This window comes from Rattus norvegicus, chromosome 8 (assembly GCF_036323735.1).
Source record: "Rattus norvegicus strain BN/NHsdMcwi chromosome 8, GRCr8, whole genome shotgun sequence".
Lineage (NCBI taxonomy): Eukaryota > Metazoa > Chordata > Mammalia > Rodentia > Muridae > Rattus > Rattus norvegicus.
The window spans coordinates 19507262-19530934 of record NC_086026.1 but is presented as its reverse complement, the minus strand read 5'-3'; the positions used below and the strand labels follow the sequence as shown (position 1 = coordinate 19530934).

Genomic DNA, 23673 nt, shown 5'->3' with positions numbered 1-23673 from the left:
ACCAGCTCTGAGTGCATTTCTCACGGCCTTCATATGCTACAGTACTGTGGGGAGCAAAGCCACAAGCTGACACAAACAATAATGCTAAAATATACACAAGGCGTTTATTCTCACCCCAAAACCTCCCTATTCTTTCCACCAAGGTCAATCGAATCTTCAGTCGCTTGCCTTGAACCTTGGGTGCACCTCAGCAGGCTGGGAAATCTAACAGACTGTGACCTGTCTTGACTCAGCCTGGCGGGCTCGCGCTCTCGCTCTCTCTCTCTCTCTCTCTCTCTCTCTCTCTCTCTCTCTCTCTCTCTCTCTCTCTCTCTCTTTCTCTCTCTGCTTCAGAGAAGCAGACAATCAGCTCCTGACACCATAGAGAGTGTATGTGTCTGTGTCGGAGGACGTATGTTTCAGTCACTTCCTGCTGCCTGTTGATTGAGATGTAGAACTCTCAGCTCCCTGTCTTGTACCATGTCTGCCTCCAGGTCACCATGCTTCCTGCCAGGATGCTAATGGACTGAACCTCTGAACTGTAAGCCAGCCCCAATTAAATGTTGTCCTTTATAAGAGTTGTCCTGGTTGTTGTCTCTTCACAGCAATGACACTCTAATGAAGACAGCGTCCACCATTCTTTCCCTCTCTCAGGAGTCCATACAGCAAGGCCGGTGGAGTCTGTAACTCCAGGAAACTTGGAGCTCTGTGCTCCCGGCATGCACAGGGCATTTAAACGGCTCGTCTGTGCTCATGGACGATGCAGGCTTGGCGTCTTCCTCTCCCTAAACTGAAGTGAGCTGCATCATTCACAACAGTGAGGGCCCTGTGGAGGTTAGGGAGCTAATACAGGCCCAGGCAATGATGCTCACGGCAGTGTTCAGCGGTATTGAGAGGCGACACATCTAGCCACACAGATGACTTAGCCACTGGTGAGGTCCCAGCTTACTGGGCCTTTCAGAGATGAGGTCTACTTGGCTTTGAGGAGTATACCTCGGCTCCAGGTCTCATGGCCCTCCATGGTCAGGTCTCCTCCACAAGGTGGATTTTGCTAGTTTATGCCTGTCTGCTCAGATCATTTAGCCACTGATCCCAGAACAAGTAGGAAGGGTTCTTCTACTCAGACCCGGCTTAAGACAATAAGTTTATTGAGCTTACTTACAGGAGTGTAGAAGACCCTTGAAGACTTTTGTCACTTAAGAGTCTATCTTATGGTAGATGATAAACACATAGAAGCTCCATTATGGAGTCCCCTTTCCAGACATTAACCCTTAGTATTAGTTATTGTTGTTATTATTGTTGTTGTTGTTGTTAAGACCGGGTCTTACTATGTAGCTTTGGCAGACTTGGAACTCACAGAGCTCCTATTGCTTCTGCCTCCAAGTGGTGGGATTAAAGGTGTGCTCCAACATGCCCCATCCCTCTGTTACTGCTAGTTTCTTCTTGTTGATAATTACTGCTTTCTCATTTCCTATTTGTTTGTGTGTGTGATTGTATATATGTGTGATATGTATGTATGTGTGATTGTGTGTGTGATTGTGTGTGATTGTGTATGTGTGTGTGAGATTGTGTGTTTGTGTGAGATTGTGTGTGTGTGAGATTGTGTATTCATGTGTGTGTGATTGTGTGTGATGTGCATGTGTGATTGTGTGTGATGTGTATGTGTGTGGGGTGTGTGTGATGTGTGTGTGTATGTATGTGTGATTGTGTGTGTGATGTGTATGTGTATATGATGTGTATGTGTATGTATGTGTGATTGTGTGTGTGTGTGATATGTATGTGTGTGGAGTGTGTGTGTGTGTGTGTGATTGCATGTGTATGTGTGTATGTGATTGTGTGTATTCATGTGTGTGTACAGGCATGGGGACACCAGACAACAACTATGGAAAGTCCCTTATCTTCTACTGTGGGTTTCGGTGACTGAGCTCAAATGGGCCTTCATGGCCAGTGCTTTTACCCTCTGGGCCATCTGGCCATCCCTGTTCATCCTGTTTTGTTATTTGAAGAGGTGAGGTTGCAGGAGGACTTGATACATCCTTCTGTGTTGGCAAACTTGGCAAGAGGGAGGCTGAAGCTTTTGATACTTAAAAGTATGTGGGCTCTACTCTCCCTCTCTCTCTCCCTCCCCTTCCCCCCCCAAATCTCCCTGCCCTGTTGACCTTCATTGTTCATAGAGGGAAGTAAATACTTCCTCAACTAAGGCTCTCCCCCTGCCTCTGTCCCTGCCCACTTGTCCGAGCGCCCAGAGAGGAGGCATCTAACAGGTGTTTTCAGAGAATGATGGTCACACGGTTGTCATTTTCTGATTTTCAGAAGAAGCTAGAAACTTGAAAGTTTATGAAAAATATTTGGGGTTTTCAATGTCATCAGCTAATTAAAACATCTTAAAAACTCCACATGCTTTCAGAGGTCAGAGTTCATCCATTGACCCCAAGAAATACTGGGTGTTCTATACATAGTCTATTTGGGTTGGAAAAAATGTCCCTAGAGCCCAACAACTAACCTAAGTGATCTTGCTCTGCTTGGGCTGGTGGAATAGACAAGATTCCTGAAGTGTTCTGATCTCTGTGGCCAAAAGCTTTGTGGTCATTTAACTTGGTCTGTAATTGCTAGCTAGGTAGATCCTGACAAAAGTGCACCTTTCATGAGCCAAGCCCCAAGCATGTGCATCTGACTCTGTACGGCACCCAAGCTCCCTGAGTGTTCTTCAAGAGTCCTTTGGCCCTCTCTCCCTGGCAAGCAGCCAGACTTTGTAGGCAATGTACAGAATGTATCCACTTCCCAGGAGTGCCAAAGCAGAAGGAACTACGGAAAGTTACATTGTTTTGTCTTCTGCATACTTCCTCCCCCAAACCGCAGACCTCCCTGCCCTGTGTCACCTAGAGTCCCAGCATTGGACAAAGCTCCTTGTTCTAGGCTGCCATGTGTCTGTGAGTGACCAAACGTTTCACTCTCAATATTCTCTTTGTACAAGATGATGTGACTGGCATTCGTTGCTAATAATAGATTTGTAACAGATACCCTCATTGTTGGGTGCTGGGTACATGCAGTGCAAATTAAAAACCCAAAGACAAAGGGTTCAGATGCCTGACAATGTTAACAGCAGGGCTTACTGCAAGGACCAGGGCTGGTGCTACACTGGGCAAGGGAAGGGGGCAGACTCCAGTAAGACTGGAGAGTTGAGTTCATAGTGTGGATGCTACTGGGAGTGTAGGTGGAACTCTGGAGAGAAGGGACCAGGAATGACAATAGTGGAGACATTTATGTGAGCACATGTAGTAGTACAGAGGTCTGTGGTGGAAATGACAGTATCTTGTCACTGCTGGACCCAGAAGAATCAGAGAGCCAGGCTAGATGCTTCACCTGGACCCTGTGCTCTCATTCTTTTCGTTTCTGATGACAAGTCCTTCCTCACTATGTCAGAGGAGGTGGCCAGCTATGAATCTTTGGGGTCTAAGCATGACTACCTCTTGCCTGGTCCTCACAATGCTTTTGCCTCTCTCTTTGAGGCAATCTAAAAGTGTTTCTTAGCATCCCCAAATGTCTTCTCTCCATTGAAACTGAACTTGCCTGGCAAGTGTAGGAGTTAACACAGATCACTCTGCAGGAGAATGTCTGCCTGTATCTGTGACTGGAGATACATTGTATCTGTGACCTCCCTGGGAGAGCCACTTGCTGATGGTGTTAAAATTGTGGCTATTTCCTGTCCTTATGACCTAGGGGCTAGCACAGTGCTGCCCAATATGTGATCAAAACAAGTGGACTGACGCTCTTTGCTCTGGGGAATAGTGATGGAAGGGGGTCTGGTCTTCCTTTGTCTTGAGCAGTGTCTTCCTCACAGCCCGAGGTGTCCTTCAGCTCTTATTCCTGACTTCCTTGTGCGCTAGAATCATAAATACACACCCCCACATCTTTGAAAAGTATTTGTTTATTTTTATGTGTATGGGTGTTTTGACTGCACATCTGTCTGTGCACTATGAGTGTGCAGTGCATTGTCCTTGGAGACCAGGAGAGGGTATCAGAGACCCTAGGATTGGAGTTACAGATGTTTGTAATTGGCCACAGGCTACTGGGACTCGAACCCAGGTCCTCCGAAAGAATAACAAGGGTCCTTAACTTTTGAGTCATCTCTCCAGCCCCATCAATGGTTCTATATTGGTTTGGAATTAAGTAATTGGTATGAATCCTCCAGTCACACACCTTATAAACTGAGTTTAGACTTTCTAAAATTAAATGAAAGCCCTAGACAAGGACCTTATAAGATCCACGTTTTATTCACCCTGCCCCCAGTGATGAGCACTGAGCCTGGCATTAAATGAATAGATTTCCCCCGTGTTCCCATTGGTATTTACAGGGAAAAGCCTCAACTTCATTTGAAGGGGGTGGGGGGATGCTCAGGTAGGACGCCAGCCTCTCATTCTTCTGGGCAGATGGCTTCCGGGGACTGCATGGTATTAACAGCCTCCAGGTAGATGAAGCCAAGCCATTTATCTCGATCTGGAGACACGGCGTTGGGTCTCAATGCTGCATCTCCCATCCTGTGTGGAAGAAGTGAGCAGGTGCTCGAGCCACGGGGCAGTGGGAAGAGGATGCTATGAGGGATTTCCTGTAGTATTTACTTGCTGAATTACTGGAGTTACGGACTTCAGGAGCCTTAAGTATTATTTTTCATCCATGTGAGTGCATGTGCATATGCATGAAGGTGCATGCGAAGGCTGGAAGAGAACATGGAGTGCACTCAGACATCATCTCCTTTGACATCAGATCTCTCCTTGGCCTGGACTTTCCTAATTAGTCCAGACTGCCTGACCAGCAACCCCTTGGGATCCTCTTGTATTCTCTTATGGCACGGGATTACAGCATTGCCGTGACACAGGTCATGTTTGTATGCATTCCAGGGATTGAATTTAGGTCTTCCTACTTGTGAGGTAAGCAAGTTAGCACACACTTCCCTCACATATTCCCGGCTTAACACCTTCTAAGTCTATATTTAATGTTTGCTGCCCTTTTACTGTCTGAGCAGCCACCCCTGGATCCCCCAACCCCTCGTAGGGTCACATTCCTTTCCTATCTAAATTGCTAGATGCGTTCTCTCCTGCAGTTCTTAAACCTGATCCTTCTCTCTCCACGTCATGGCAATTCTCCTCTCTCCTCTCCCTCGCTTGGTCCCTTGCCCACACAATCTAAAAGTCCCGCCCAGCCTCCCTGCCCAGCCGAAGGCTATAAGGCAATTCTTTATTATCAACAGGAGCTAGCTGGAGGCAGGGACCTCAGGTCTGAAGTGCAGCTTGTGGGAGCCAAAATAAGACAGAGCACTAGAACCAGTTCCCAACAGGAGGGGCCGTGCGCACATTCATGCTCCTCTTCTGTGAGATCTGAAGTTCCCTCAGGCAATTATACTTTAACTTTTTAAAGTGCGATGAAAATATAGAATTAGCCATCTTAGCTATTTCCAAGTGTGAAGAGTACATTGTCATAAAACAGATATCAATGGCACTTTCTTCTTGCAAGCCTGAGTCTTTGTACTCAACTGCCCAGTGTTACTTGTGAACATTATTCAAAGTTCAACTTTATAGAAAATGTCACGTCTACCCACAGGTGACCAAGGCCCTATGTCCTTGTCTACGTTGTTCGGTCTTGTCTTTCACTTATGGGGTGATCCTACCAATGCCTCCCGGTCTCCCATTATCTCATCTACCTGCCGGTATCAGGCAGAGAAAGAGTGAAGTCCACTCCAAAGAGGATTGTCAAAGATGTCATTATACAGGTGAAGGCAGACAAGATAAAACGAGGCCTGTCATTGGACGAGAAGGAAGGGTGGGCGGGAACAAAGTTTTAGGAGAGGAGAGAGGAGCGGGAGCGAAGAGAGGGAGGTGGGAGAACATGGCGGCAGATGTTCACATTCTTCTCTGCACATAGACACAGGTTATTATGACTATTTTTAAGGGATGGGTGTGTACAGGATTTTGTGCTGTCTAGATGGGAAAATTACATATAACCAATTGGATCAGAGGTTATTATGTGGTGTGTCCTTTCATGTGGTGACTTAATTTGAGTTCAAGAGCGTGTATGGTGGCGGGATGCACCGGACCCGCCATGAAGTTGGGATGTGTATGCCTGATGTGATGGAAACCTACCCTGCGTAGAGAGATTGCTGCCAGGCTCAGACCGTAGCTGAGTGAGATGGGGCGGAGCTGAGAGTGAGAGGAGGGTGCCCGCTGGAACAGCTCAGACCGCCTGGGTCAGAGAATACGTGGGGGGCAGTGTAGCGCCGCTGACATAAATTAGTGCTAGTTCCAGAGGCCTGCCGGAACCGGAACTAGAGAGAGAGTGCCCGCCAGAGTATGCGCAGGAACCGTTCTGCCCTTTTTTATTTTTTACCGTAACAAACCTCATTGTGTGTTCTTTAATGCTAGAGACTATAGAGAGGCGAGCTGAAGACACGCCCTGAGGCGCTCAGGAATGACTGCCTACTGTAGTTAGAGCTGGATTCTAACGCATTGAGACTGCACTAGTTTCTGCCACTCCTATTATCTACCTAAACGGTCCTCCGCACCACTGCACGGGAATAGCTTTGCTCGGCTTTGTTTCCTGACACAGCTCAACTCCTACGAAGTGGAGGTTAGTGTTGCCTGACCTTGCGTATGTTCAGAACCTGATGGCTTTGTGAAATCCCCATGCCTTGCTCTTCCTGGTCTCAGGGAGAAGCTTCTGGAGCTTCCCTGACTTGTGCTTATCTTCGGGGGAGCGTGGGGACCAAATAAAGCTCAGCTTTCTCTGACTGATCAGCAGTTAGAGCAATCGCTGGCTCACAGTGGGCATGTAAGAAACTTTCTGGCTTCTTCTCTGGGAAAACAAGCAACCAACCAAATGGCAGATGACAGAATACAGCAGGAGGCAGAGCCCTGAGTATGCAGTGGCCCAGCATTAGGCGGCCACAGTGGCTTCTATGGAGGATTTGGCAGTGGTCTTACGGGCCTTCGGTCATGGCTGGGGTTTTGGTTACGGTCAAGGCCCTGGGATCATGAAAGTAAAGCCAAAGACAAGGAGTGTATCCCTGTCACCAAGCTGGGCCCCCAGGTTAAGGACATGAAGATCAAGTCTCTAGAGGAGATCCACTTGTTCTCTTGGCTCATTAAGGAGTCAATAATCTGAGATTATTGACTTTTTCCTGGGCACATCCCAAAAGGACGAGGTTCTGAATCCTGCTGGTGCAGAAGCAGACTCTGACTGGCCAGGGGGCCAGGTTCAAGGCTTTTGATGCTATTGGGGACTTCAATGGCAATGCTGGTCTTGGTGTTGAATGCTCCAGAAAGTTAGCCATTGTCATCTGAGGGGACATCATGTTGGCCAAGTTCTCCATCATCCCTGTGTGGAGAGGCTACTGAGGGAACAAGATTGGCAAGCCTCCCACTGTTCCATGCAAGGCGACAGGCCGCTGTGGCTCTGTGTTGGTGCGCTCATCCCTGCCCCCGGAGGCACTGGCATTGTCTCTGCTCCTGTGCCCAAGAAGCCAGTATAGATGACTGCGAGGGGCTGCACTGCCACCCTGACAACTTTGCCAAGGCCACCTTCGATGTCATCTTCAAGACCTGCAGCTATTTGACCCCCGACCTCTGGAAAGAGGCTGTGTTTGCCAAGTCTCTTTACCAGGAATTCACTGACCATCTTGTGAAAATCCACACCACAGTCTCTGTTCAGAGGACCCGGGCTCCAGCTGGGTCCACATAAGAGTTTCCATACAAGAAAAATAAAGAAGAAAGAAAAGTTCTAAGAATGAGGCCCAGGTACACCACCATGAAGGCTCTCAATTGTCTGTGACTCCAGTTCTAGGGGGTTCCACAGCCTCCAATGGTCTCCTCTGGCACCAGGCTCACCAATGGTTCGCTTATCCCATACAGGCAAACGCTCATACACATACATAGGAAAAGAGTCATTCTGAGAACAAACGGACTGGGGCAATAAAGCCTAAGTGAGGTGTTGTAGGAAAAAGAGTCTTCTTTCCCCCACCTTCCTTATCCCCTCCCTTCCTTCTTTCCTCCTCTTCCTCCCTCTCCCCGTTCTCACTACACGGAATCTGACTTTACAAGAAGCACATAGTTCACCTCTGTCTCAGTGAGGGTTTCATCGCTGTGAAGAGGCACCATGACCAAGGCAACTCTTATAAAGGAAACCTTCTAATTGGGGCTGGCTTACAGCTTCAGAGGTTCAGTCCATTATCATCACGGCCGGAAGCAGGGCAGCGTCCAGGCAGATGATATTGGAGGAGGTGAGAGTCCTCCATCTTGATCAGCAGACAGCAGAAGAAGACTGTGCTCCGAAATGGGTGTAGTTTGAGCATATATGACCTCGAAGCCCACCTCCACAGTGACGCACTTCCTCCATCAAGGCCACACCTCCAAATAGTGCCACTCTCTGTGGGCCAAGCATTCAAATGCATGAGTCTACAGGGGCCATGCCTGTTTAAACTACCACAATGTCTACCGTGAAGGTAATTACGGCATAGGTGGAGGAGGAAATGCTGTGCTGAGTAGGTACGAGTGGAAGGGGATTTCAACCTTTAGTTGGGTGCAGGGTGAGTTTGAGCTTGTTAGGAAGGCCGAGGGCTTGAGGGTGTGAGGGTGTGGGGCAGACCACAGGAAAGAGCTAGCCAAGGGGAGAGAGAAAGAACTTCCTGATGCAGAGGCTCAAGGTCCAGTGCACTGTGTCACGTTTGTAGGGGGCAAGGTGGGAGTGGTCGGAGAGGAGACCTGGGGTGTGGGGCGGGGCTTCAGTGGTTTTGTGATCAGCTTGGGGCTGGCTTTATCTGAAGGCACACACAGAGGGGTTGGAGAGCGGGCTGGAGAGTTAGAAGCCTCCCATCTGCAAAGTAGAGTAGGAGGGAAGAGGAAATAAATCGCATGTTTGAGAGAGAAGGGCCTGGCTCATTCAGTGTGGAGGTGGGTCCCAAGTCAGGGTATGGGGACAAGGAAGGCTCATCTTTTCAAATAAGTTGGGCTAGAAACTCAAACCACAGGAGTGCACATTAATGTCATTGTCTCTGACATCAGGTACTGTCTCTTCCTCAGGCCTCTGCCAGAAGCTCTGGGCAGGTGTAAGGGCTGTCTCGCTGTGAGCAGAGAGGCATAGGAGAGCCAGGGCCAAAGCTGTCTTCTCTGTGAGCAGAGTCCGTGGAAAAGGGAAGAGACTCAGGGTGACCAGGCAAAGACAGCAGCGACAGACCGAGGAGCATTCCTGGACATTCTTGTACGCTGCCTTCCCCTGGAATGAGCATACAAGCCTCCCCATCCTGTAACTTTTCCCTCCAGAATCTTGGGATGAGGACATTTTTAATTTTTCAAAAAGCAAATTCAAAATTATAATTTTATCCTTGGAGGTAAGCACATGAGCAAAGGCAGAAACAAAAACACTGCCTTTTGCCATGAGCACAAGGAAGTCAAGCTGACAAAATGATCAACATTAGATGCTGTTTATATCTGGCAGTAACTCACAGGAGACTGAGGTAAAACTGAAGTAGTGAGGCAGAGATATGTACACAGCTTACCTGTCTCTGCTTCCCCAACATGGGATTATAGTCTCTGCCACCTTGCCCTGACTTTTTTTTTAAACTCAGGTTCTGTGCATCAAACTCTAACCGATTCTCTTGCTCATATCTGAACCCCCACGGCCAAGTTTGCATGGCAGTCACCGTGACCACTAAGCCATCTCCCGGACTGGTTTTGCTTTTCATTCCTTCTGGGCCACTCCAGTACAGCAGTCTTATTAACTCAGGAATATGATAGAAAGACCTAAACGCTCAGTGATATATTTTATTGGTTTGTTCGCGTGTTTGTTTTTTGAGACAGGGTCTTGATGTGTAGTCCAGGCTGGCCTTAAACTCTGTTTTCCTGGCCCCTACTCTCTAGTGCTGGAATTACAAGCCCGAATCACCCTTCTTGGTTCCTTAACCTAGTGCATATTATTGTTTCCAAACTTCAGTTTATAATCTGTTAGTGGCTTAGAGAAAACATTTAAGTCACCCACTGTCTTTTTTGTTTTGTTTTGTTTTTAAATTAATTCATTCATTCATTTTGAGACAAGGTCCAAGAAGCCCATCCTGCCTTTGAGCTCCTGGTCCCTCTGCCTCTACCTCCCTATTACAGGAATAACATGCACACACACCGCGGCTAGTTATATACTGTCCAGGGGGCGGGGCCCGGGACTTCCTACAAACTAGACAGGCGCTCTGCTCACTCCAGGCAGATTCTTCTGCTCTTTATCCCACCAGCCTGCCTCAAGTTCCTCCCTCATTCTTTTCCTTTCTGGGAAAGTCTAGCTTGGGGCTGCCTTCCTCCGGTGTCAGTTCAGAGACCATCTTTTCGGGCCAACTTCCTTACACTGTATCCTAAAGTCCCGCAGGAGTCACGCAATGGACTAACAGTGGGTTTTCAATGACTCCGTGAACTGCATTTTTAAAGATTAATAATAAGCTCACCAAACAGAGATCCTGCTCTTGTTGGTTATCACTATACTAACTCGAGGGGGGGGGGGTGTACGGAGGCATGTGAGCAGTGGGATGAATAAAGGGTGTTGGCTGTTTGGTTCCCTTCTGAGTTTCGGTTTGATGTCTAACCCTCATACCAAGAAAACCACAGCGGGCCTGTGCCGTCTGCCTAAGAACTTCCTTTAGCAAGTGTTTGTTTGTTTGTTTATATTTGAAGCAGGGTCTTACAGAGCCCTGTTTAGCTATGAATTACAGAGCCCTCTGCCTCTACCAACATGACTGGCTTTAACCGGGTTTCTTAACTGGGGTCTGATGCGGAAGGGCAGGCACTGTCTACTCTGCGGGCATCCCCCGCCTCCATGCATCCCGGAGGAACCTGGTGCACGCAAGGTCCGGCTTCTCCGCGCCAGCCCTGGGGACCGTCCCTTGGGCTAAGTCAGACCAGCGCAGAGCGGGAGGTCTGGCACACAGCAGCGCCGCGGCAGGTGTCCGGTCTCCAGGGGCGGTGCAGCCGCAGAAAGCTGGGGCCCAGCACTGCAGCCATCTTCGGGGTGGAGGCGGAGAAGGGGCGCGGCCTTGGCCCGGAGCCGCCCTGCCGGAGCGGCGCACCGCGGACTTCCCTGCTCCCGCGGCGCCCGGCCGCGCAGAGGCCGCCATGGGCTGTGCGCGCTGGCTGGCGCTGGGCGGCCTCCTGGCCCTGCTGGGGCTGCTGCAGGCCCGGCTGCTGCTCCCGCAGCAAGCGGGCTTCGGCGAGTGCGACCGCTTTTTCTACGCGGGGACCCCGCCCGCCGGGCTGGCGACCGAGGCGCACGTGAGGATCTGTCAACGCTTCGCGGGCTCCGAGCGCTTCGCCACTCTGTACAGCCCGGGCCACCGCATCCCCGTGTTCTCCGCGTTTCGCGCTGCGCGTCCCGCGTCCCGCAGCGCCGAGCAGCGCGGGCTGCTGGAGCCGCAGGTAAGCAGGGCTCGGTCGGAGGGGAATCTGAGGTTCAGACCCACCCCGGCGACTCCCCACCCCCCAATTGCAGCCTGCCTTGTCCTGGTGGGAGTCTCCACTTAAGCCGCAGGGGCGGGAGGTTCCCTGGAGAGATGGCCCTCCCTCCTCTTGGGCGCAGACATCTGCAGTGTCTGGTTGGTTTCCTGGGTAGTAGAGAACACGGACTGGGAGACAGCCCTTGGTGGCCTGAAACCAGGCATATCCGCGGGAAGCACAGCTTCTCAAGCCCGCCTCCTGTCCCCCTAGCAACATTCGGGGCGGTGGGCAAGTTCACCCCATTTTACTGGGAGCAGCTCCAGGCAAGGAGGGTGGAGGAGCTTGCAGAAGACCACCCAGCTGGTGAGATGAGCGAGCCGGTCTTGAGGCTAAAAAATCACTGCCCTTTCTGCTAAGGGGAAAGCTTCTGTTAGTGCATGGACTTTGAGAAGTTCAGTGGGACTTTGTTCACGCAGAAAGGACAAACCAGTTTTTCCTGACTCTTCGTTATCTACAGATTATCAAACCATTGCAATCAAGTCACCTTTGACAGACAGTGTTGGGTCTGTCTGGTGGCAGGGGTCAAACAAGGAGAAAGGCCATGCAGAACCTGCTGACTGATTCCCCTGCAGGTCTCCTCCGTAAGACACCCTGACCTGCCCCTCTTTGACTTCTCCCCAGCCTTCTGGCCCTGTGTGTCCCATAGCTTTTGGTTCGTGCGGATCACCAATACAAACCTTCTGGCTTTCAGGTGTCTCCGCCTGAAAGTGTGGGTTGTACCTGCACCACACTTCCAGCTGCCACTGGCCAGGCAGGTTTCAGGCGATCTGCACCAATATTACCTTCTTACATCCTTCCATGTCCAGCGGCCTGCTGTAGGGACCTTTGAGCTCAGGCCAGGAGAAAGAGGTATTAGCTTGTGCGTATAGGGAAGGCACATGTTAATCTAAACTTACTTTCCCCCAGTGTACCCTTAGAAGTGCTTTATGTTTCCCCAGTCTGGGAAGAAAGCAGCAGACAAACGCTCACAGGGTGAAGTCCTGAGAATTCACCTGCACCTCCCTTCGTGCATTCAAATCCTGCTTCCTCTAGACTAGCTGTTGACCCTGTTGACGGGTGAGGGCTCCAGGAGTACATAGTGGGGTTAAATGAGTTCCTATATGTGAAGTTCTCCAGAGACCCATAAGTACTAGCTGCCGTTGTGTTGCTCACAAAACACATAATTTAACCTAGGTAAACAGATTCCTGTTAGAGTCTGTTTGTAAGGTGATAGGGAAAAACTTAGGGTCTGGTTGGCATTTGTGCCAAGTGTGGAAGGATTAGCAGGGTTCAGAAGGGAGAAGAAGACGGAATTTCAGACTGGTTTTGTATGAAATGGGCGTGGCAGATGCTTGGATCACTGCTTGGGAATGAGTGGGGCAGGTAGACTAATACTGGATTATGAGTCCCAAGGAATCAGAATAAAGGGGAATTGTGGGAGGGAGGAGCAGGTGAAGGAGTCATCCGAGGAGACTTAGGCAGAGCCTTGGACCTGTTATTAAGAGAGTCATAAGGAACAGGCTTTGACAGAGAGGCTGTGGAGACCCTGGGTGGAGAAATGGGCGCGCCTGAGAGGTCATCGTGGAATGCTGGGTAGTTCTGAAGGGCAGCTGGAGCTGAAGACGGTCTGACTTCTGGAAAGTGCTCTGTGGCTCAGAGGGCAGAGTGTTTGCCTGGCATGCACCTAGCCATACTTATTTTATCCCCAATACTGCATAAAATGAGGGTCACCCATATAGTCCCAGCACTGAGGTCAGAATGTCAAGGTCATCCTCAGGCCGTATAGTGAGTTCTAGCCCAGCCTGGGCTATATGAGACTGTCTTAGAATAAACAAGTTCAGCGCCCCACACCCCTGGAGAGTTGCCAAGGCTGAGAACTGAGGCTGCTTTTCCCTACAAGATGGTGGGCTCCACAGTACCCTACCTTGAATTCAGCAAGGGGATCCAAAGAACACTGAAGGGAAAGGAGGGGGAGGAGATGGACGGAGAAGGGAGGGGAGGGGAGGAGGCAGAAATGCAGGTGACCTCTGGAGCCATTGCAGCAGGCTGCCCCTGCTTCTGTTTCAACACCAGCCTCTCAGCCTCTCAGCCAGTGCCTGAACTGTAAGTCCTGCTCGGGGCTCCGTGTGCTTCTAGATGCTTCCAAGGAGTTTCTATTGGCAAGTCGTCGGTGCCCAAATCATCTTATGAAGTCAGTGTGATCAAGAGGTCCAGGAGGAAGACAGGGAGTTCAGTGCTGGACAATGAGTCAGGCAGGATGGCACGGAGCCCAGCTGGGCAGCTCTCAGCAGCCTGCAGTTTTCCCTGAAGAAGGATTCTGAATGGAGGATGTAGAAATGTGGTCATGAGGTGTTGAGTAGCAACACCTTGGGGGCAAAGTTCAAGCAGCAGGCCCAGCACTTTGATTTGCAAGAGCCTTTGGGTGTTGGGGAGCCTCATTCCTGGCCAGACTCGGCCTGTCACCACACCCCTGGGAATGTTGCAAGGCCTGTGTTACCTATGGTTCCCAGGAATGCCTTTCTTACATAGTTCCCGTGAACCCTGACCTTTCACCTTCTCCCAGTCCATCCTGACATCTTTGCTGGAATAACTTCTCCCCAAAGTACTGTCCAATGGGACAGATCCTCCCTGTAAGCCAGGACCACACTCTCCTCTGCTAATCTCTGTCTCCTCAACCTCCACAGGGTCTTGCTATGTAGCCCAGGCTATCCTCAAGTTCACCATCTTCCTGCCTCCGCCTCTCTAGTATGGGGATGGTGAGCCACCATGGCTGATTTCTTCTCCTCTTCTTCCCTTCCCTTCTGAAACAGGGTTTCTGTGCGTGGCCTGGCTGTCCTGGAACTCTGTGTAGACTAGGCTGGCCTCAAACTCAGGGATCCTCCTATCTCTGTTTCTTGAATGATGGGATCAAAGGTGTGTGCCACCAGGCCCAGCATTGATTTCTTCCTTTTTATATTTACTGCAATGTCTTATTTTCTCCGTCTGTATGTCTGTCTGTCTGTGTCCCCTGCTTGAGCCCTAGAATTCCAGCTGAGGATGTAGGACATTAAATTACTCATTCTTGCATGCACAGAGCTTACTGAGCACATAATTGGCGATGGATCAAATAACTATGAGCTTGGTGGCTCACTCAAGCGCAGTGGCCAGTGGCTCTGCTGGGATGTTTTTGGTGATGCATTTCCCTGGGTCAGGAATGTGTCCTTACTGCTGGCAAGGAGCTCTGCTGTCAACACCTGAATATGGGTGGAACCCTGCTATGAACACGTTAATATGGGGAGAACCTTTCTCTGTAGCCTCCCGTCCAGCGCCAGCTCTGGGCCTTGAAACACTGCGATGACTTGGTTCCCATCTGTGCTCACAGGCCCCAGGGTCCCCAGCTCTACAGTCTACTGATGGAAAGCTTTGAGGGGTGGAAAGAAAAATGGAGAGGGAAGCAGAGAAACCCCTGCTGTCAGCCGGAGAGCAGCAGATGGGGAAAACCTCCTCGTGTTTGCGGATACCCAAGGCTCCAGAATCTGAGAGCAGTGTTAAGTTTTAGGAACAAGGTCAGCACCTTGATGACACACGGAGGAATTTTTTTCGTATATGATACTAGTGTTTTCAAAAGTGTATTTGTGCCCAAATTCAATATGAAAGCCCCTCTCTTATAAACACAAACACTGAAGGGGACTGGCCTTACTACCAGTGATGACAGTACACATTATTGATCTTAAAAAGACACACACACACACACAAAAAGATTTGTCACTGTCTCCTCATTGTTAACATGACGGAATTGGAGTCTGAGGCCACAGAGCTTATATCTGAGCACAGGACCCATTCCTTGTCGTCTGGTGTTCTTATGTACACAGGGATTCTCCTGGATCTTTCATAGAGAATCCTAACGTCTACTCTTCCTCTTTCCCCTGTCACGGACGAAGGAGAACATGCATGCAGATGTGGAAATCTCCTCTGGCTTTGCAGTGATGGGGATGTTTCTGGAGGGCCCTGGAAGGTTGCATTCCATATCTTAGCAACTGCACATGAAGTTGTCTCACTAAGAACCTGGAGTCCTCGGTCTTTAGTTTCTGACAGTTGCTTCCTGCCTACACACCCGGAAACACTTGGCTACAACATCTAATGTATTGTAGTCTCAGCCCCCTCTTATTACATCAGAGATCAGATTGTAGAAGCACATTTAAGTCTCTGTGTAGAGGTTACAGCAGACATGGGTCTTACTTCTTGATAAAAGGCTTGGTTCAGAATCCTGGCCTGTCGTGTACAAGCTGTGTGCCACCCGGATATTTCCTGTTTGTTTGTTAGAGGCAATGGTGGCATCCCCTGTGGAGTGGAACTGTGACAATACACAAGCCCATGTAGTAAGCATGCAGTGTAGCACCGGGACTATAGAAACTTAGAGTAAGTAGTAATGTATGCACTTTGCAAGGCCTCAAGGGTGCTAGGTAATCACAAATGCACACACACTAGGTGGCTAGGTGGGTGCCTTTTGCACTCCCACATAGACCTGTGAAGAATCTCAAATACTCTACATCCCACATCATGTCAGTGCTCAGTGCGTGTATGGGGAGAGCCTGAAGGAGTGAGAAATTGGATGGATGTGTACATGGATGGATGTGTGCTTGGATGGGTGTGTGCATGGATGGATGTGTGCTTGGATGGGTGCATGGATGCATGGGTGCATGGATGGATGTGTGCTTGGATGGATGTGTGCATGGATGCATGGGTGCATGCGTGGGTGCAATACAGTGATAGAAACCAGCAACACAGACATCAGGGATAACTCCATCCTCTCTGGCGCTAAGCAACCAAGAAGTGTCTTGTCACAAATAGTGAGCAAGAGCATTTGAGAGCCTGGGTGAGGCTGGACATGTAGACTTGGGCTCCTGGACCAATCACCTGCGGCTTCCTCAGAGAGCAGAGTTCTCCCCTGCATTGGATCTCTCATGGGAATTAGTGTACAGGCCATTCTTAGGATCAGACTAGAGGCTTGCTTACCCTCTGTAAGACCGTGCTAACTCTCCATGCCTGATCCTTTCCTTCTTGAAAAGGTCTTTACCATCAACCTCTATTTTTTTTTTAAATCATGCAATAACTCTTGGCCAAAGTGACCCATGTTTTATAGCTTAGGAAACTCATGTTCAACGTGGCTAATTAAGCTATCTGGGGGTCACTCAGCTGACAGCTAGTAGAGCCTAAGCCATCCTGCTCTGGTGCTGAACGACCAAACCTTTTAGCTCCATTTCTTCTCTATTATGCCACTTTCTACATAAGCTGCCGGTTGGGCTGGCAAGATGGCTCAACAGCTAAGGGCACTTGCTGCCAAGCCTGAGGACTTAAGTTCAATCCTTGGAACCCACAGGGTGGAAGGAGAGAACTGATTCCATGACTTGTCCTCTGACCTTTACACATGTGCCCCACCCCCCAATATTTGATTTCTAAAAAGAGAGAAAGAATGGGTATGGAGTTGAGTGGGTGGGGAAGGATCTGGGAGAGGTGTAATTAGCATATACATCATGAAAATGTTTTTCAATTAAAATATTTTAAAATTTTCTTCAGAGTTCAAGCTGTCTGATTAAATCTGCTGTTTTATTGAATCGAACCAGTTTTGCTTTGTTTGTTTGGGGTTTTGTTTAATTGTTTGTTAGCCTCTGGCTCTCAGAATCACCGCTTCAGATTGCTGACTGCTTAGCTTCTGACTCGCAGTGATTGGATGAAGCTTTGTGTGAGACGCAAACAGTTTAATATCCAGGCTCTAACTCCTCCCTTCTAAACCGCCAGTGCCAAGAGTAAACTGAGGCAGGACAGCTCTTGCCGGTGGGGAGTTTTCCTCTCTGTAAGAAGCACCACAGTCAAGGGAAACTGGAATTTTCCCTATGCGAGATGCACTTCCTATCCACTGTGCCAGCTTCTTCATTTCATTCCACAAAACTTGGCATGGGTCAGAGCAACGATTCTCTTGCTGCCATGTCTGTTTGTTCATGGAAAGGGAAGTGAAATGTGGGCATCTGGTGCTTGTCTGTAATCCTAGCTGTCAGGAGGCCTAGGCAGGAACATCAACCTTGTACAAGGCTATCCTAAGCTACATAGTGAACTTGTGACCAGCCTGGGCTACAAGAGATCCTGTCTGAAGAAAAAAAAAAAAAAAACAAAAAACAAAAAAGGAAGGAGTGATGGCCAGAAGAAAACTGACCCTTCTGCTGAACCATGTATGGACGGGCCATTCAGCACTCTTGCTAAGCTTTCATTGGCTCTGTACCGGACAGAAGTATAGCTCACCTCAAAGGAATCATTCTGAAGGCATTACTTAAACATATAAATTAAATATTATGCTTGAGTTAACTTATACGTTGATTTCAGATTGTCCCGATATGGGTGTGATTGCCCTACTGTTAGCACAGTCACACAACACCAAGCTCCTTTACTCAAGAATTCATTGAGCTCTACTATGTGTCATTGCTGAGATTAGATCAGTGACCCAAACAGACAGCATTACCTGCTGCTGAGGGCCATTACCTGATAGAAGATACAGAAGGAAGTAAAATGAGTAAATTAAAAACAATTAACATACTAGTTTTTAAGTCTTTACGTGTTGAGGAGAAGAATAAATGAATATAAGATATCAGGAAAAGGTGAAGCATAAATGGTTTTCTTGCAAAGATGTCATTGAGAATTCAACTTTTGGGAAGGGAGGAAGGAGGCCACTTGAACAGATATCTAGGGCAAGAACATTGCAGGCAAAAGGCTTTGTGAGTGCAAAGGCCATCTGGTATGTGTGATCCTTGCATGAGGAAGAACCAAGAGGCCAGCTTGGCTATGGGAAGCTTAGCAGATGAGCTCTGGAGGTGGGGAGGGATGCTGGATCAATCAGGTCCCGTGGACTGTGGCAAGGAGTGGCCTTTTCCACCATGTGAAATGGAAAACCCTTATGCAGGGCTGTGGACAGAGGCTGACACTGTGATTCAACTCATATTTACTAGAATGATTTTGGTGTAGCCATAACAGCCTTGTAGGATCCAGAGTAGAAATGGGGACAAGTTAGGAGTGTCTGTCTTTCAGCAAGAGACAGTGATGGCTCGCTAGGTCTGAGTGTGGAGTGCTGTGATATGGCAGTGTGGTTCGCATTGCATTTTGAAGAAAGGACTAGGGATCTTTGGATGAGAGGATGGGTGGAGTTGTGAATGATGCAGTGGGATTCCTGTGACTAAGAGGACAGTCCTGGAAGAGCCAATTCCAGAGGGTATCAAGAGCTGCTTTTGCCTGAAAGGGCAAGAACACTTCAGTGGCTGCTAGAGGTGGGAGACATGTGTAGGCTGCCATTCGATGAGTACACTTTAGTGACACTGGATGGGTTTTTCCTTGAAGTCTGCAGTGTGAGTCTACAATTGGTGATGCTGTTCATCACACAGAAAGAGTGGTTAATAGTCTTTTGTTTCATGGCTGCTGCTGTGGTAGAGGGCTTTGCTGAAAGCTATAAGGGGTAAAAAGCTTTTTTTGGTTTCTAGTTCTGGGCTACAATCTATCATTACAGGGAAGTCACCCACAGTAAAGAGCAGAGAGCAGTGAGTTAATGCACCCCTGCAAGTGCCCAGCTAGCTTTCTCTACTCTTATACATACTGAGATCCACTGCCTAGGGAATGGTACCACCCACAGAGGGTGTGTCTTCCTATCTTAACATAATTGAGATAATCCCCCACAGACAATTCTCAGAGGCCCATGTCCCAAGTAATTCTAATTTTGTCAAGTTTATAATTAACACGAACTGTAGCTTGTCTTTGCTACTCTGTGGGTTCTTCCTTTTCCCATCCTTCTCTACCCTTTTAACCCCCCTAACACTAGATAAGAGAGAAAAAGGATAGAGAGGAAAGAGAAGAGATCCTTAAATAAAGTCATGGGTCAAAAGAAGGGTGACATTATTGTTAGACTACTTCCTGCTGATTAGGGACATTGAGTTCCTTGGGACAAGCTTGGTCTTTGCTGGCAGGATATATAATTGCTTCTTGTTGTTTCTTCTTTGTACACTACTACTTAATCACAGTCAACAGCAGTCAACGACCCCTCACCTCTTGGGGCTCTAGCATTTATAAATCCTCTGAAAACTCCCCAGAATTCCAAACATCACACAGTCTCAGAACTATCCACAGCTGGCAAAATCACACCTCTGCTAAAACGTGGGGCAAATCACAGTCAGCTGCTGTGGACAGTCAGAGGCAGTTCCACATCCCATCCCACACCCGGGATTAAATGAAAACGTATCTTATATTTCTGTTTTTCAAAGAAACTAAAACTTCAAAGTTGTCACTGTAACTAGTCATCTAAAGAGGATAGATCTCATGTCCTTCACTGCAGCAAAAACACAGACACAAAGAAACCTTGAAAGGTGTTCTCCATGCTCACCATCTCGGCATGGTGACACCAAGGTGTTCACGTGCACCAAAACTCCTCAAAATTGGGCATATTATGTTTGCTTCTTGATGTATCAGCCAGCCATACCTCAGTAATTAACTCCCTCTCTCTCTCTCAATCTCTCTCTCTCTCTCTCTCTCTCTCTCTCTCTGTGTGTGTGTGTGTGTGTGTGTGTGTGTGTGTGTGTGTGTGTGTGTGTGTTTGGGCTTGGTTTTGAACATTCCAAATGTGAGACACTTTCAAGGTTTCAGTGAACATTTCTGTACCATCTCTTCATCCCTATGCTAAGGGATGTCTAGCTTTTCGGGGAAGTAAAGCCACGTCAGCCTAGCGCATTCTGAAACTTACTAAGTCAGCAATGGGATGAGCTCACCTCAAGGACCAGAAGAGGTGATACAGACAGAACTACCTTACAGCATGGAAGAAAGAAAGGAGGTCAAGCCACTTACAAGACAGTACTAATGGGCAGTTCAGTTTGAGAGATGAAGGGAATAGGTTGTGGCCAAAAGTTTCACTGGGCTGCTTTACAAGGTGGCTTCTATGTGATAAGGTGGGGAAACCTGAAGCTTGGTGACTGTCCCTCAGCCAAGAGCATGGCTTTCAATGTTTCCTTCTTCTGTACAAACATTGTGGCTTTGTGTGTGGTGGGCTCCTGACTCATGCCTTTGTCTAGGAACTGAGGATCTGTTTTCTGTAGGACTCTGGTCCTGTGGTTTGGTCTGGGCTTTATGATAAGGTGGGTGCTTTAGCAAGCAAGAGAGCACAAGGAAGGGGAGAGGAGGCACTCATGTTTAACAGGCCAAGTTAACCGTGCCTACAGTGTCAGCCTTCAGTATGGTTTTAATTGTCCATCAGATGCCTTTAATGGCTGCTTTAGCAAAGCAGGCGTCAGGCCCATGTGAAGTAACCCAGACGACTCTATTTCTTTCTTTTTTTTTTTTTTTTTTTGATTCTTTTTTTCGGAGCTGGGGATCGAACCCAGGGCCTTGAGCTTCCTAGGCAAGCGCTCTACCACTGAGCTAAATCCCCAACCCCGACTCTATTTCTTATGCTGTGTCACTGTGAACACATACTGGGCAGGAACAGCTTAGGGCAGGAGGGGTTTGCTTTGCCTCATAACTTCAAGAGATTTCAGTGCAGTGTCATGGGAAAGACATAAGGAAGAGGTTCTGTTATTTGTGTCTGGGGCATCAGGCTAAGGACATGTGACCATGTAGTGAGGGACCAAGAAGCCCAGAGTGGCTAGGTGCAGAGATGGAACTTCGGACCCTAGCCCCTAGCGAGCTTCTTCTACCATAAAGGCCCGCCTCTTTTCGAAGGAGAATTCAAACATATTGCTGTCCCCTGGGGGAAAGCACTCAGAACATGAGCCTGTGGGGACACTTCCAGTGCAAACCAAACCAAGGCTAGTGATTAGTCTTTTTGTTCTTTTAGCTAAGACCAAGCAAGGAAACAGGAGTTATTTGAGCTTTTTTTAAAAAAATTATTTCCCCTTGTCTTTCTTATTTTGGGGAGCCTGAGTTTTAGCTAGTTTCCTCAGAAGGGGCTTCTTCTGGTCAGTAAAGCCTCTACTTTGTGGCCTAGTCTAGAGTTTAAGATGGAGATGTTGAATGCATGCTTTTAACAGGTGGCAGATTAAGGGTCAGGGGTCTGTTTGTGTCTTGTCCCCTTGTGGTGGTCTCCTCCTATATCAGAGTTGAGTTGGCTTCAACTCAGGCCGTTCCCACCTCTGCCAAAGTGCAGAAATCCCTTCAGGACTGTAGGAAGCATACCGACAGCTTTCACCTTTTCAAGAGCCCATCTTGATCCTCAGTCCACACTTCAGCTTGGCCAATATGCTGTCCTGTGGGATACTGAGAGAGCAGTGGGGGCTCCAGGAACCCTGTGGTTCATTACTTTAACATTCTTAATAAAGGAAAGGAATAGAGCCAAATCCAATTGTCGATTGAGTGGACCAGCATGCATGACTGAACAGGATCCTCTAAGGAAGTGGCCCCCATCTGTTTCATTTTTGTTGCCCTGAAAAGAAGCAGTTTAGGGAAGAGTTTAGTTTGTGTTCATAATTCCAGGTCACAGTCTATCATCGTGTGGAAATCAAGGCAGAAACTTCAGCTAGTCAAAGCATATCCATAGTCAAGAGCAGAGAGACACGGATACATTCATGCTTGCTCACTTGGTTGAGCTCTATTTCTCCACTTTTTATACAGTTCTGAACCCCCTGCCTAGGGAACAGTGCCACCTATAGTGGGCTTCGTCTTTCCACATTAACTTAGGACACTCTTCCACAGATGTCCACAGTTTAACCCAGTGTAGACAATTCCCGATTGAGACTCTCTTCCAAGGTGACTCTTTAAAACTAACCAATGCAGCCACCATGTGTGTTCCTGAAAGACTGAACATCCACTGTTGTACTCATGCCTTGTTCTCATTCTTGGGTCTCTCTGTTGAATCTGCTGTTATGGAAACAGCACCAGACATACCTATTTAAACGATGAGGCCAGTGGCCTTTCTTTCCGCACCTGAGTTGCACTAACTTTACTCCTGTGATCTTTGCCATCTCAGTTCTGAGATTGGTCCACCGAGCTTTTAAAGCTGCAACTCAGCTTCCTGAAGGTTAAAGTCAGTCCATCTCTCCTGGCCCCACTGGTCCTTCTCTGTCCTATCTTGGAGAACATTCTCCTCATTCCTTCAGGGACACAGTTCCTTATCACAGCCCACAGAGCTGTCCTGCCTGCCACTGCCCTCCTCCCACCTTATCTGGGCTCACATGCCCTGCCATGCTTTCAGCGCTGGAGGCCAGGGCTTCATTCTGGTTGTTCCTTCCATGTCCTTCCTGTGTCCCATCACATGGCTTTGGTAAACTCTTCGATCTCTGTATTGCTTTTGGCTCTCTATAATATTCCCAGTTAAGTCAAGTGTGCGTATGTCTTAGTTAAGGTTTCTATCGCTGCGTTAGGACATCATGACCAAGGGAAGCAACTCATAAAAGAAGAGTTTAATTGGGCTTATGATTCTGGAGAGCTAGAGTCCATGATGACAGAGTGAAGGCGCAGTGACAGAGGGCTGGAGCAGCAGCTGAGAGCTCACGTCTTGATCCACAAGAGGAGACAGAGAGAGGGCGCATTGGGAATGGCATGAGAATTTTGAAACTTCAGAAACCCAACTGTCACACTTCCTCCAACGAGATCATATCTCCTAATCCTTCCTAAACAGTCCCACCAACTGGGGACCAAGCATTCAAACATATGTACCTATAGGGGCCATCCTTATTCAAACCACCACATCAAGATACTCTCTAAGGTCACCCTTACACTTGTCTTTACCAGCACGCTACGACCACACAGCTATTTCTGTGACTGAGTACCACATGACTTGACTCTTGGTCCTACTGAGACAGGCCAGGGCTGTGGTAGCTCCTCCTGGGACATCACTGCCTAACTCTGGGGGTAGCAGCCTTTTCCTGTGGTGGGCCAAGTGAGAAATGGGTTAGGCGGGATAGGTCAGATGTCTCTGTTGCAATTATTCAACTATTATTATTTTAACAAAACAGCCACAGGCAACACAGGAGTACTCTATTTAGGAAAACGTGTAATTAGATTGACTCACGGGATGTGAGTTTCCAGGCCATGATCGAGTTCAGTACCAACACTCAGTATTCTTGTGGATGACTGACGTCAGCAAGTGTCAGCCAGTGCTGAGCACTTGGTGCCTGCGGTTCGAGTAGCGTCAGTGCTGTTTGAAAGCCGAGCTGCCCTAACTCTTGCGTGGCCCAGCAGCCAAAGGCAGGTCTGAGAA

General features: G+C 48.4%; 1 protein-coding gene across 1 annotated transcript in view; it reads left to right on the top strand.

Annotated features, from left to right (window-relative positions):
- The first annotated feature begins 10927 nt into the window (after window positions 1-10927).
- Window positions 10928-23673, top strand: part of Endod1 (endonuclease domain containing 1) — a 29393-nt gene continuing 16647 nt past the window's right edge. Inside the window, exon 1 of the mRNA NM_001398869.1 lies at window positions 10928-11417. Within this exon, the coding sequence (NP_001385798.1) occupies window positions 11118-11417 (300 nt within the window). The 5' untranslated portion in view covers window positions 10928-11117. The remainder of the gene's footprint in view (window positions 11418-23673) is intronic.